The sequence below is a fragment of the Miniopterus schreibersii genome (assembly GCF_964146895.1).
Source record: "Miniopterus schreibersii genome assembly, chromosome: 1".
Lineage (NCBI taxonomy): Eukaryota > Metazoa > Chordata > Mammalia > Chiroptera > Miniopteridae > Miniopterus > Miniopterus schreibersii.
In genome coordinates, this window is record NC_138101.1 from 87,126,818 (window position 1) to 87,141,537 (window position 14,720).

The following is a 14,720-nucleotide window of genomic DNA, read 5'->3' on the forward strand; positions in this document are numbered from 1 at the left end:
ATGTATTGTATAGTAAGAGCTGTCGTGAAATAAAGATCTTAAGAATAAACACGGATATTTTGACATTTTATGTATGTTATATATTCATTAATATTGGTTTTGGCTAATTAATAATGTAAAGCATCGTAAGGTTAAGTTGAACTGATTCTCTCCCATTCTGATGTTTGAATTTTTCCAGAATGAGCAATTATTTTAATGAGAAGGGTATTTCTCAATGGTAGCTACTTATATTGGTGCCTATTTCTTTAGAAGTAGGAATATTTTCAGTAAGAATTAGCCCTTAAAGTTCATCCATGTTGTCACAAATGGCAGTATTTTATCTTTTCTGATGGCTGAGTAGTGTTCCATTGTATATGTGCACCACAGCTTCTTCATCCAGTCATCTATTGAATAATCTTGAGACTATCATGTTAAACAAAATAAGTCAGACAGAAAAATGTTAAGAACCATATGATTTCACTCATATGTATGTGGGATATAAAACTGAAAGCAACAAATGAACAAACAAGAAAAGCAAGCAAATAAGAACCCATAGGCACACACAGCAGTGTGGTAGCCACCATACATTTGGTAAAGGGCCAAACATATGGTGACAGAAGGAGACCTGACTTTGGGCGGTGGGCACACAAAGCAATATACAGATCATGTATCATAGAATTGTACACTTGAAACCTATATAATCTTATTAACAAATGTCACCCCAATAAATTTAATTAAAAAAGAAAAAGAAAGAAATTGTTCTTGTGGACAGGCTTTTTCTGTCATACAGTTAGATAGAAGAAGCTTGCCCTGTGTCGGGACCCTTTCAGGTGGCATCCCAGCTGGAGAGAAAGCGTGCAAGTTTTTTATTTGGCTGCTGTCTTTACCACTGTTCCCTCATCTGATTTGCTACAGATAGCTCTAGTTTCCCTAGCAAATTTATCATCGGTAGGTTAGCGATTCTATGTCTTACCAGTTTGAGTAAATTATCTGATATCTGTATTTTTTATATAATAGAAATTATCTTTGTCTTTTTTTTGAAAATGTAATTTCTCAAGTACTGGACATAATAAAGACCTAGGATTATTCTCCTTTTAAAAATGTCTTGAGTGGAGGTAAAATTTCGTTTTCACTTAAAATGAAGTTTTATGTATAATATTTTATATAAGAACCTCATTTCCAACTTTCAGGTGAAAACTTTTCTTTTTTATTTCCTTTTGTTTTTGTCTTTTCAGAGACCTGTTAATAAAAACAATAGAAAATTGCGGCTTTCAGTATCAAGAATTTCTATTATCACCAACCTCTGTAGGTACCATAATTATAAACTCTTATATAAATTTTCTCAAAGGGAATTTGAATCAGTAAGAAGAATGGATCTATTTGGATAATATTATAGGTAAATCTTAAAATTACTTCAGACATGGATTTACTTTGTAAATAATATAGTACAGGCATATAGATTCATTTAAACATATTTTATGAAAAATATATAACTTGAGGCTCATAGAGAATATGTTTTTCTTTCTACACAGAAAAAAAAAGATAGTGGGTTTTGAAAATACGTGAATATGGTATTTCCAAACTAGGTATGCTCTAGTTTAGTATGCTTCAAAATAATCCAAAATAGAAACCAACATGAACATACGATAATTTTAAATTCCTTTTTTGGGACATATCATTAAAATGCAAACATTGCTTCTATTTCATGGGTAAGAAATCGATTATAAGAGTTTTGTAGGTCTTTAATATTACAAGTGTCGCTGTCTGTTTTTCTTTTGTCTTTCTGTTTGTTAGCCTATTGTCATCTTTTTCTATTTTACCATTCTTTGCCTTAAAATGAAAAGAAAACCCATTTCAAAAATTAGATGTCCATGTTTTTGTTTTCATTTTGTTGTTGTTATTGAACTTAAGTGTATCCTAAGACTGCAAAGCAAGTATGTTTAAAGAAAAAAGAACTTGTTATCATTCACAATGACTTCTTTATAGGATCAGAGTTTATAGTCAAACCAAATTGCAGGGGGTAAAAAACACACAGATGCTGTAGATAATAAGGGGATTGCAACCTCTATCCATCTTACTCATTTTAGTCTGTTCATTTTTCAACAAATCTTTCTTGGATGAACACTTTACTTTGCACATGGAACTGTCTTTCATGGACTGTATAAGCTAATGTTATACTTTAAACTTAAAAAGAAATTAACACCAATGAAAAATATTAGGTGGCCAATTGTGGAAATTGACAATATATCTAATATCTAACTTTATTTAATATTTATTGCCTTTTAACTTTAAAATTTAGTGAATCCTTCTTTTTTAATAAAATGAGATACTAAGTAGCCAAGAATAGCTGTATTTTATTTACTTTATAGTTACTGTATTATCAATAATGAATGTAAAAATGTCTATATAACTTCTTACCTGGGAAATATAAAATGAAAGAGACTTACAGATATATGATTTATCAGATTCAATCTTTATTTCATTCAAAATAAATGCACAAAGCGGTTTAAAGGGTTTAAGAATTTGCGCAAAGTAATCTTCCACAACTTAGTAATAGAATTTTTTAATGGCAGAGGCTAAATGTATACCCGTATGAGTTTCTTTAGTTGATACAGATCTCTTCAATTTCCAGCTTGGCATTCCAAATTCAAGGCTACGGTATTTCCTTATTGCAAAGCTCCAGTCAGAGCCATTACCTTTTCAAGTCCCTGGTCAGGTATTGTTGTTGTTGTTGTTATCATTATTATTGTTATTATTATTTATCTATTGTAAATATATCTGTCTGCTCATTTATTTCAAGAACTACTTTGTGGATGTTTATATGTATTTTATTGAGCCTATAATATAGACCATGCCTTAGATCTGTCCCCTAGGCCTTTTCTTCTCCTGGTGCTACTTTTATTGCTTTAAACAAAATAATTTTTCTTTTATCATTAGAAAAAAAATGAGTTAAAAATTTTAAAAATTACCATTAGTGCTGTCACCCTTCTTTCCCCCCTAAATTTACAATCTAACCATTGACTATTTTGCATTTATCATATTTCCCCCAACAATATCCATTGGTTGCATTTTCGTTGAAGTCAATGCTATTTATCCTTAATTGATTAAAATGTAGTAATGATTAGTACAAACTAGAATAAAATGCTCAGTTGTTATAGATAGAATATCTAATTATGCAAGTAGTTGTACATGCTTCTGACAGCAATTGGTCTGAATAATAGAGTTTCAGTGGTTCAGGGAAGCTCCATAATCACAGTAAGAACTTTGTCCTACTACCAGGGGGTCAATAGTGTCATTTGAACCCCCTGCAGTACAATACTGATACATCTCCCCATAGCAGGCAATTCCAAAAAGAATGTATGAAATATGTTAACAAAGACTTCATCATTAAAAATTCCTGTAACTTTTGTTTTGTTTTTTTTTCTTTTCTTTTTTCTTTTTCAGAAAATAGGACTTTATTCATGGTTACATGTTTTGCAGGAACAAGTTTTTCCTATGGGACTCAGGAGTAGAAATAACCTGTCAGGGTGAAAAGTGCATTTTTTTTAATTACTAGTTTTCCTTTGATGAAGGGGATGGCAAAATTTGATCCAAAGCATATTTTCTAAAAATGTCAATATTGCTTTCTAAACTTTTTTCATAGATATTATGCTCTATGTTTATTCAACATACTTCCTATTATTTTGTTGAATTTTTTTATTAATAAATACATGAAAGCAGTAACTCCATGAAATAAATTATCTGCAGCTAGATGACACTATATATAGCTGTACAAAGAATAACTTGTAATAACTTGTATACATACAAATAAACCAGTTTTTATCTTTTTAATGACAACTTTATAAAAACTAGAAGTTTTTGCTTAATGTTGACTGGATGTTATTAATTTATTTTTAATAAAGCTTTGGACAATTTGTGTATTTTTGCTTAATGCCAGGTACTGATGGAGTTTCCCCAAATTGAATCTGAACATCCTCAAAAACATGCAATAGATGCAGAAAATAAAATTGAAGGAAAGAAAATTGAACCAAATGTTTGCTTTGATAGCAGCAGACAGTGTTCTGGAAAAGAAGCCATTCTTTTTAAGCTTGAAACTGCAGAAGAAATTCACCGGAAACATCAACAGGACAGTGATCTCTCTGTGCAAATGCTAAAAGATTTTCTCGAAGATGACATTGACATGAATCAGTACCTTTTACCACCAAAGTCATTGCTGCGATATGCTCTTTTGTTAGACATTGTTAAGCCCTCTTGCAGAAGGTCTATGTGCTTTACAAAAGGGTAGGTTTTAAAGAGACTCTATTCATGGTATATCCAAAATAACCAGGTTTATATTTGTTTCTTTTAGTTCTCCTCAAAACAAGGAACATTTTTATAAAATGTTTCTGTTAGAATGCTTTTTTCACCCTAATTGCCTGCTTTGATGTTCCAATAGAATGCATGAGTGAAAATTCCTTCTGGGAGAACATTATGTGAGAAACCCATAAGAGTGCTCATAAAACAGTGCCATTTGTTAGGTGACTTCCATAGGAGCTTAATTGCCCATAGTGGAAACATGCTTTCTATAGATGGTGAATGGCTAATTTTTTAGTTCCTTTCTTGTTATGGCACATCAGGCCTTAAAAATTTATGTCTGTTCTCATGATCAGTATATTAGAAAATAAATTTTAGTATCAAAATATAAAATTGAATCATCTGGCTCATGTTAGAGTACATTTTAGATTTTATTCATTTTTTAAAATAAGTAATATATTCTCATAGTTCAAAATGCAAAAGGTACTAAGATTTTAAGACTCCCTTCTACTCTTTCTCGGCCATTCAGTTTCCCTCTCTACATGCAACCAGTGATTTCAATTTACTGTCCAATCTTCCAGAGGCATTATGTGTGAGGGTGTATTTAAATATACATGTATATTTTTACCCCATCCTTTAACTAAATGGTAACATATTATATCCATTATTATATGCCCTTTTTATTGCACAATATAATTTGGATATTTACAGGTTACCTTTGGGTTATTTCTTGAATGTTAATACATTTTCATCAACTTTTTAAAACCTAGAAAGAAGGGAAAAATTAAGTTTTTCCAGAAAATGTTGTAAAAGATCCCTGACTCTGCTTTGTTAATGCCATTCAACTTCATTTGATAAGTCTTTGTATGATTCGCAACTTCCAGCCTTCTCTTTTTACCTACTAGCTGACTGTCTTGCACAAGACACTATGCTCCTGATATAATCATACCAGATTCATTCTGATTTTATCATACTTTGCCCCTGTAGTTCCAGGGAATGGGTTTATTGCTTTTCATTACCTTAAAAGACTTCACTCAGCTGTTGTCTGTTTCCAAGTCCAATAGGTTCTTTCTTAGGATTCTAATAAAACAAGACAACAATTTTGTAATAAAAAACAACCTTGAATTTTTTTTTAAACTATAAAGATAGTATAAAAGAAGCCTTACTGTAAAAGTCTATTTTGTATGGATAATATGAACATACATATATAATGATATATGAGAAAACAATTTGAAAACAACTTTTCCCTAGTGTTTCTTTAACTTATACTTTAAACTGTTCTATTAGAAAAAAATAATAATGCTAATATGTTAAACAACCAGCTTGGCAATGATCTTAGGGAAAAAAATATTACTAATACCTTACAATGGCCTCATTGTTGTATGAAAAGAGTAAAAGTGTACTGTGTTACAGAAAAAGGCAGATGCACATTCAGTGGGCCCGTGTTTATTATGGTCCTGGAGAGTGGGGCCTTGTGTTCATGAGGAGAAGTGATGGTTCTGTCATTATAAAAAGAGCAACAATTTTTTTCCACCTACATAACACTTGGTTTAAAGTGGAAGGAATGCAAATATTGAATAGTATTTGGATATAAAGTTGTAACAAGCGCATGCTTACCAGTGATGAACATTAAATAAATGACAATACAAAAAAATGAAAATTGATATTACATAATTCAAAATAGTATTTATACAACTCGAAAAACTATGCCACATTTAGTGTCTGAGAAGTTTAAATAAAATGATCTTATATCCCTCACCCAGTAACTTTTAAAATTATTAAGTATATTTATGTGATGATTTCTAGAATATTTCAGGAGGACATAATTATGTAGCTTGATTAATTTATTCAGGAACTATTTAAGAAATTTTGCATTAACAAATACATTCGATGCTGTATAATATTTGTGCTAATTTTTCAGTTATGGAAGGTACATAGAAGGGACAGGATCTGTGTTACAGACTGCAGAGGATGTGCAGGTATTATGCATGCTTTAGAACTAAATTATTTGAAAATAATTTTAAATACGATTATGTTTAATACTTAAAATTTGAAAATGTCAAAATAATTTTACATGTTTCATTGGGAATGAATATATATATTATTCATTTATATTTATATTCAGATATAGTAATTCTTTACTATAGAAAATTTTCTTGTTGCATATGTTTATGTACAAAGAATATTTTTGTTTTTATTTTCTTTTTATTCTTACCTTTTGTATTATTTATTCCATAAAGAGTAAACTGACATACATTGTATATGGTTAATTTCTCTAAAATTATGCGCAAGCATCTTAATATTGGAGGCTTCCTTTGGAGCACATACTATAAAACTTACTTTTAGGAAAGGAAATCTGTGTTTTAGCAAAGCATTTTATTAACACCTCAATTATAAACTCTTTATGGTATCATGGTTGAATTTAAGCTTGATATATTTTATTTTATGCTTTTGAATAAGTTTGAAATGAAATCACATTATCTTCTTTTATACTGACTTAAACTCTTACTATTAATAAAATTTACCTGTGGTAAAAATCCTATCAGAGGTAAATGAGTGTCTGAATTTGAAAAATCATATTTACTAAATATACTTTATTATTTTAAGAAATTTGATGAAATTGATCATAAACAGTAAGCATCTTAATGACTTACCCGTTAAGCATTGTATTGACCTCATTGGTTGATTAAGGTTTTTTTGTATCTTTCCCTATACTTCTTTTATGTTATATTGTCATTTATTGTTTATGTTCTTATGATTTAATTTTTGAGGGATCAGTAATGACAGGCACACTGCAAGTATCCTGATCTATTGAACATTAAGCTTTTGTTCATTTTCAAAGTTTGTTTCGCCATTGATGAGCCAATTAGATAGTTTATTGAAGAGATATTTTGCCCCATGCTGTCATGTGTTACAGACTATATATCCATTGTTTTTAAACTGTCTCACAATAGGTGATCTTATCTTAACAAATCTAGTTGCATTCCACTTTATCACTATCTTGGGTTTTTTTTTACAGATCGAGAATATCTACAAATCTCTTACCAATTTGTCACAAGAGGAAAAGATAACAAAATTGTTAATGCTTAAACTTCGATATTTCACTCCTAAAGAAATAGCAAATCTCCTTGGATTTCCTCCAGAGTTTGGTATGTGGGATACATGCAGACCTCAGCTTTCATTTATTAAAGATCCCCAAATTCATTAGGGGCTCATATATGTATTTTATGAAGAAATCCTTGCTCAGACAGTGAATGTACCTCAGACAGATGGAAACCTTTTATCTTTCCTGGTCGTGCAATTATTGACGTTTTTCTTCCCTCGTCTTTCCACATTCATTTATAACCTGCCTCAGACTGTTCCCTTCAGACTTAATTCTTCCTCCCCCTTTACTCCAGTAATGAATGGTCCTGAGTGATTTTCAGGGACAGAGGGCCTAATCAGCAGTTCCTCACTCTCCCCATGGATGGATGTTAATAGTATCTCTTTCTCCAGCTTATTTCTTGCTTCTAGAGGTGCTGTTCTAATAACGCAACACTAGATTGTGTGAAAGAATGCCTAGAATTATCTTTTCTATGAAGAAATTAAAAGGAGGTTGAGGAATTTAGTATTTTTGTGTGAGGTGTTTTTTCTTCTCGAAGATGCATTCTTATCAGTTATGCACCTTTGTCCTTCCCTACAAGGTTTAAGTGGAGAAAGAGAAGGCGGAAAAGTGGCCTAGGAAGGAGCTGTCCTAATGGAAAGAAAGGGTGACTCAGGAGCACAGATGCCCGAACTGACCAAAATTAGGGGATCTGAAGCAGAGAATCTCAAGAACAAAAATAAGATAGATGCAGTTGTAGAGTAAGACAAAGTCCTAACTCTTTACAGTCCAGGAATTCCAGGGGTTGTTGCTATTAATGAGGGGACACATTGCCTTTGCTTCTTAGAGCAGCCCTGCCCCTTCCTGATCCCACTTCCTTGGCCCCTGTGCTCTCTCCTGTGTGGATGCCATGTCTTAGGCTGGGGTGGGTGTGCTCCCAGTACCTGGGTCACAAGAAAGAAAGACAGACCTTAACATGCTTCCAGGGCTATACAAGGAGGGAATGTGTTTTTGATAACTCTGGAGTTTGAATGCAGAAAAGCCAAACTGCTAAATCCAATATTGTTGTACAAGTAATATAGTACTATTCTTGAAACACATAGTGGACTAAATGGATCATGTTTTAAATTCTAAATAATGGATTTGCAGATGAAGTTTTAGAACACATCCTTTTGTACAGTGGTAACAAAGTGCTTATACAGTTTGACTACCCTCTTGGTAATTGTTTCTCTGAGTGTAGTCACAGCAACCAGGTTTATTTTGTACTCAGCCTTTTTCTCGGTGATCTCATTCAGTCACAAATATCCTGGGGAGTGTTATTTAAGAAAAATACAGACTTTCCTTGTCTTAGTTTATGTCACAAAATGAGTGAGAACATCATAAAACAAACAGAGCTGAGAATTAACTCAAGAATTTAATTCCCAGTCTTCTTTCCATGTTAGTTTTTTTTTTTTCTCTTTTTAGAATGAGCAATCAGAGGTACTTTAAATAGTACTAAAGGGAAAAAAGAGATTTACTGTCTAATAACAGCTAATTCCTAAGTTTCGCTTGAGTGCTTTTTCAATTAGTAGTCATCACTTCCATAATACTGAAAATAAGCATGTACCCCAGAGTTGGACTGAGTTTGAATCCTAGCTCTGCTTTAACCACTCTCTGCCTTAGTTTATGCATCTGTAAAATGGGGACAATTACAGCACCAAATTCATAGGGTTGCTCTGACAAGTAAGTTAGTATATGTAAAATGTTTACGCATTGACACATAATATAAATTTTAAGTGTCAGCTTTTATTTTATAAATCATAAACATTTGTTTTTATAGCCTTTGTAAAGCTTTTTCTCATTTAAAAATTTTAGATGGATAAAATCAGATTTTTCATAGCTCTCTGAAAAATATGCATAGTATATATAAGAAAGCATTTTTCATTGGTTAACCTTTTAAAATATGTGATCTGTTTGTATAGTCAGACTTGCCCTATGTCACCACTGAGCAGCACTCTGACAGAACCGTCCTTCACATGTGCTTTTGACATTATTGACTCTAGGTCCAAAATGGGCATTGTTTGAGCTGCCTCTCCCCTGGCAATGATGGATTTGCATTGATTTTTCCGTACATTTGTCCTGGTTCCTTTTGTGACTAGTGACATGCATTTGTGAGATGGCAGGCTTTGGAAGAGAGGAATACTAACCTACACTTACTGAATGAAAGCTGATATTTTGACCTCATTAATTCTATGCTTTTTTTGTTTATAGGATTATTATTTTTAATGTACCTAAGTTTTTTTTAAAGCCACCTTTTTATGTAATTTTTCCATAAGCTAGTTTAGATTTTAGTATTTATATTTAGATACAAAATACACAGACATACATAATTTTTACAAATCTGACTTGTTTTCAAATTTATATTGCAAAGGACCATCCTTACGATATTTTAAGTCTTTTTGTAGATATATTTGTACCTCTGGCTACTTTCAACTTACTAATTTTTGAAATGGCTTGCGTAAGACGTACTATTTTTATAATAGCAATTTTATGATTATGCTCATTTGCAAATATAGTTTTATTATGGCAATCATTGTTATTTTATTGTAGTAAGTATAATGTCAAGTGTTGATGAAGCAACTTTACTCTAATCAGCTCTAACTTTAGATCCTCACAAGTATATGAAATTTCGCTATTCTTAATGCTCTTCCATTCCTTCATCTTATTATCTAACTTATTTTTCTTTTATATAATTGCTGTGCCAAAGGATACTGAATGTGAATTTCTAACATTATGCTCTACACTCTGAACACAGTCTTTTATGTTGATACTCACAAGGCTTTGTTCCAGCAAATGTAGTTTCTGTGGGTCATTTTGTTTTTAAAAAGAATGTAGCCAATAGAAGTTTACCATGAGAAAGTCGGTTTGTGGAAGCAGAATATAAAAAACAACTGTGAGGAACTTGTATCCAGCATATATAAAGAACTCTTACAATTTAACAATAAAAAGAAAAATAATCAAATTTTAAATGGGCAAAGGATTCCTCTGAAGAAGACAGACAAATGGCCAATAAGCACATGAAAAGATGTTCAACATCATTAGTTATGAGGGAAATGTAAATCAGAACCACAATAGATACCATACCAAAAGTCAAATAGTAACAGTATTGAAAAAGATGTGGAGAAATCAGGTCCCTTGTATACTGCTGATAGGAATATCAGATGGTACAGCCCCTTTGGAAAAACAGTTTGACAGTTTCTCAAATGTTACACAGAGTTTTTGTTTGACCCAGCAATTTCACGCCTAGATGTATAAACAAGAGAGTGCAAAATAAATGTCCATGCAAAACCGTATACTTAATGCTCATAACAGGTTTATTCATAATAATCAAAACATAGAGAAAAACCAAACTTCTATTAATGGATCAATGTATAAATAAAATGTAATATATCCATACAATAGAATATTATTTGGCTATAAAGGGGAATGAAGTATTGGTACATTCTGTAACATAAATGAACTTTGAAAACATGCTAAGTGAAAGAAGCCATAAACAAAAGCAGCGTATTGTATGGTTCCATTTATATGAAATGTTTGGAACTGGCAAATCCATAGAGACAGAAAGTAGATTACTGGTTGGGGGCAGGAAGGGGAATTGGTGAGTGACTGCTAATAGGTACTGGCTTTTTAAAAAATTAAGGTGTAATTGACATATAATATTGTGTCAGTTTTAGGTGTACAACAGTGATTGGATATTTGTATACATTGTGAAATGGTCACCACAATAAGTCTAGTTAACATCTGTCACTATGCATAGTTACAATTTTTTGTGTGTGATGAGGACTTTTAAGATCTACCCTCTTAGCAGTGTTCAAATATGGAATACAGTATTTACTATATAGTCACTGTGCTGTTTATTACATAACTTATTTATTTTATAGCTGGAATTTTGTACCTTTTGATCCCCTTCACCCATTTTGCCCCCATCCATCACCACTAGCCTGTTCTTTGTATTTATGAGCTTTTTTGTTTGGTTTGCTTTTTAGATTCCACATATGAGTAAAATCATACAGTATTTGTTTTTCACTTAGCATAATGCCCTCACTCCCCATCCATGTTGTCGTAAATGGCAAAATTTCCTTCTTTTTTTTATGGCTCAACAGTATTCTGTTGTATATACTGTATATATGACATTTTCTTTTCTCTTCATTTATTGATGGACACTTAGTTTATTTCCATGTCTTGGTTACAGTAAATAATGGTGCAGTGAACATGGAAGTGCATGTATCTTTTCTAATTAGTGTTTTGGTTTTTACTGGATAAATACCCATACATGAAATTACTGAATCATATGGTAGTTCTATTTTTTAATATTTTGAGGAGCCTCCATATGTTTTCCACAATGGCTTAACCAATTTGCATTCCCATCAACAGTGTACATTCTCACCAACACTTTTTAGTACTTGTCTTTTAGATGATAGCCATTCTAACAGGTGTGAAGTAATATCTCATTGTAGTGTTTATTTGCATTTCCCTGATGCTTAGTAATGTTGGGCTTGTTTTCATGAGCCTGTCCATCTGTATGTCTTCTTTGGAAAAATGTTTATTCCTCTGCCAATTTTTTAATTGAATTTTTTGTTTGCTTGTTTTTTGCTATTGAGTTATATATTTTGCATATTAACCCTTCATCAGATATTTGATTTACAAATATTTTCTCCCACTCAGTAGGCTAGCCTTTTGTTTTGTTGATGTTTTTCTTTTCTGTGCAGAACCTTTTTTGTTGTAGTCTTACTTGTTTATTTTTGCCTTTACTTTTGGAGTCATATACAAAAAAATCATCTGTTAAGACCTATGACAAGGAGCTTACTGCCTGTTTTCTTCTAGGAGTTTTATGGTTTCAGGTCTATGTTCAAGTCTTGAATCTATTTTGAGTTAATTTTTGTGTACAGTGTAAGATAGTCTAGTTTCATTCTTTTGCATGTGACTGTCCGATTTTTCTAACACCAGTAATTGAAAAAACTATCCTTTCCCTATGTTATATTCTTGCCTCCTTTGTCGTAAATTAATTGACCATATGTGCATGGGTTTATTTCTGGGTGCTCTGTTCTGTTCCATTGATCAGTGAGTCTGTTTTTATACCAATACCATACTGTTTTGAATACTCTAGGTTCTTAATATAGTTTGTGATAAGGGAGCATGGTGCTTCCAGCTTTGTTATTCTTTCTCAAAATTATTTTTGCTACTTGGGTCTTCTGTGGTTCCAGATGAATTTTAGGATTGTATGTTCTATTTCTGTGAAAATAGCCATGGGAATTTTATTAGGTATTGCATTGAATCTGTAGATTGCTTTAAGTAATATGGACATTTAAATAATGTTAGTTCTTCCAATCCGCGAGCTCAAAATATCTTTACATTTATTTCTGTCTTCTTCAGTTTCTTTAATCAACATGTCATAATTTTTAGTGTACAGGTCTTTCACCTCCTTGGCTGAATGTCTTCCTAAGTATTTTATTCTTTTTGATGCAGTTGTAAATTGGATTGTTTTCTTAATTTCTCCTCTGATAGTTCATTATTAGTACATAGAAACAAAACAGATTTTTGTATGTTGGTTTTTGTATCTGCAACTTTACTGAATTTGTTTATTCTAACCAATTTTTGGTTGAGTAGTTAGGGTTTTTGTATACAATATCATGTCACCTACAGATAGTGATAGTGCTACATCTTCCTTTCCAATCTGGATTCCTTTTATTTATTTTTCTTGCCTAATTGTTCTAAGGAGAACTTCCAATACTATGTTGAATAAAAGTAGCAAGAATTGATATCCTTGTCTTGTTCCTGATCTTAGAGGACATTTTCAGCTCTTTATCATTAAGTATGATCTTAGCTGTGGGTTGGCTTTCTTTTTCAGGCGATTAAAATGTTCTGGAATTGCCCTAGCTGGTGTGGTTCAGTCACTAGAGTGTCAGCCCTTGCGCTGAAGAGTCTCGGGTTTGATTCCCAGTCAAGGGCACATACTTGGGTTGCAGGTTTGATTCCCCTGCCCCAGTCGGGACACATGCAGGAGACAACCAATCGATGTGTCTCTCTCACATGGATGTTTCTCTCTCTGTCTGTCTGTCTCTCTCTCTACCCTTCTCTCCTCCTCCCTCCCTCCGCTCTCTCTAAAAATCAATTGAAAAAATATCCTCAGATGAGGATTAACAACAACAACAAAAATGTTCTAGAAATATAGTGGAGATGTATGCAAAACTGTGACTATACTAAACTTTAGTATGTACTATACTAAAATTTCATAGAATGTAAATTATATCTTCAAAAACTTGTTATTTAACAACTGTGAAATAATGGTAGTCACTTCTTTTCCTCAAGTGCGCTACTATACAGATATCTAGGCACTCTGTGGCTGTTATATGTATATATGCGTGTGCACTGAGCATAGTATGATATGTAATGTGATGTGACAATATCACATTGTGTAAGCAGTGTACTGTTGCATACTCTTTTGGGCTCTAAATTCTCATTTGTTAATTGAACTTTGTGGAGACCTTAGGAACTTATTTATGTAAATGATCACTGTGCTCTTACTAAAGGATATATCCTTTTATCTTGAAGTTAATATTACAAATGATTGTATTATAAATTGTTATCTCTCTTTTCTAGGATTTCCTGAGAATATAACAGTGAAACAGCGTTATCGTCTACTTGGAAATAGTCTCAATGTGCATGTAGTAGCTAAACTAATCAAAGTCCTATATGGATAATTTAAAATGACTCTGAAAGGTAGTCACAGTATTCCTTCATATCCGGATGGTAATTCTGAAATTCTAGTTCAAATTAATTTTGGTGAAATTCAACTAAATTACCTTAATCTCTCTTTAATAAGAAATTTGAATTTATCACAAAAGTGTCAGTTTGTTTCCTTAAATTTATATTACTGTGTTTTGTAAAGTAAAATTATTGTTATGCTTTGGGTAAATATATTTTCATATAAAGTTGTTAAATATATATATATATAAAATACTGTTTTTATAATATGGTATAAACATATTTAGGAATATTAGAATTTTAATGTCTACATCAATATTTTATAAAGTGTCATAATAGGCATAATATAATGAACCTGAGAAGCTGTATTTTTTGTGTTAATTAAAGTTGTTTTATGAATCTTGTCATTTTACTTGTTAGATGATTATTCCTAATTCTAAAATAATAATTCTAATTCTAGCCTGTTTCAAATATTGAATGTTTTACTTAATTTGAATTCCTTAAACATTCCTTTGTTTTACTTAAATGCTTATAATATTTTAAATCAAATTATCATCATTCACCTTATACAACAGTCTGAAGAAAATGACAGAAAAAAATAATCCTAAATTCTTGATTACCT

The 14,720-nt window shown here is 31.8% G+C and overlaps 1 protein-coding gene across 3 annotated transcripts in view; it reads left to right on the top strand.

Annotated features, from left to right (window-relative positions):
* The window catches only part of TRDMT1 (tRNA aspartic acid methyltransferase 1), a 48,815-nt gene extending 34,620 nt beyond the window's left edge, over window positions 1-14,195 (top strand). For all 3 annotated transcript variants that reach the window (XM_081133110.1, XM_081133111.1, XM_081133112.1), the window contains exons 6-11: window positions 1,215-1,284; window positions 2,612-2,695; window positions 3,917-4,260; window positions 6,194-6,251; window positions 7,292-7,421; window positions 13,994-14,195. In XM_081133110.1, the coding sequence (XP_080989236.1) occupies window positions 1,215-1,284; window positions 2,612-2,695; window positions 3,917-4,260; window positions 6,194-6,251; window positions 7,292-7,421; window positions 13,994-14,094 (787 nt within the window). In that variant the 3' untranslated portion in view covers window positions 14,095-14,195. The remainder of the gene's footprint in view (window positions 1-1,214; window positions 1,285-2,611; window positions 2,696-3,916; window positions 4,261-6,193; window positions 6,252-7,291; window positions 7,422-13,993) is intronic.
* Window positions 14,196-14,720: the final 525 nt, after the last annotated feature.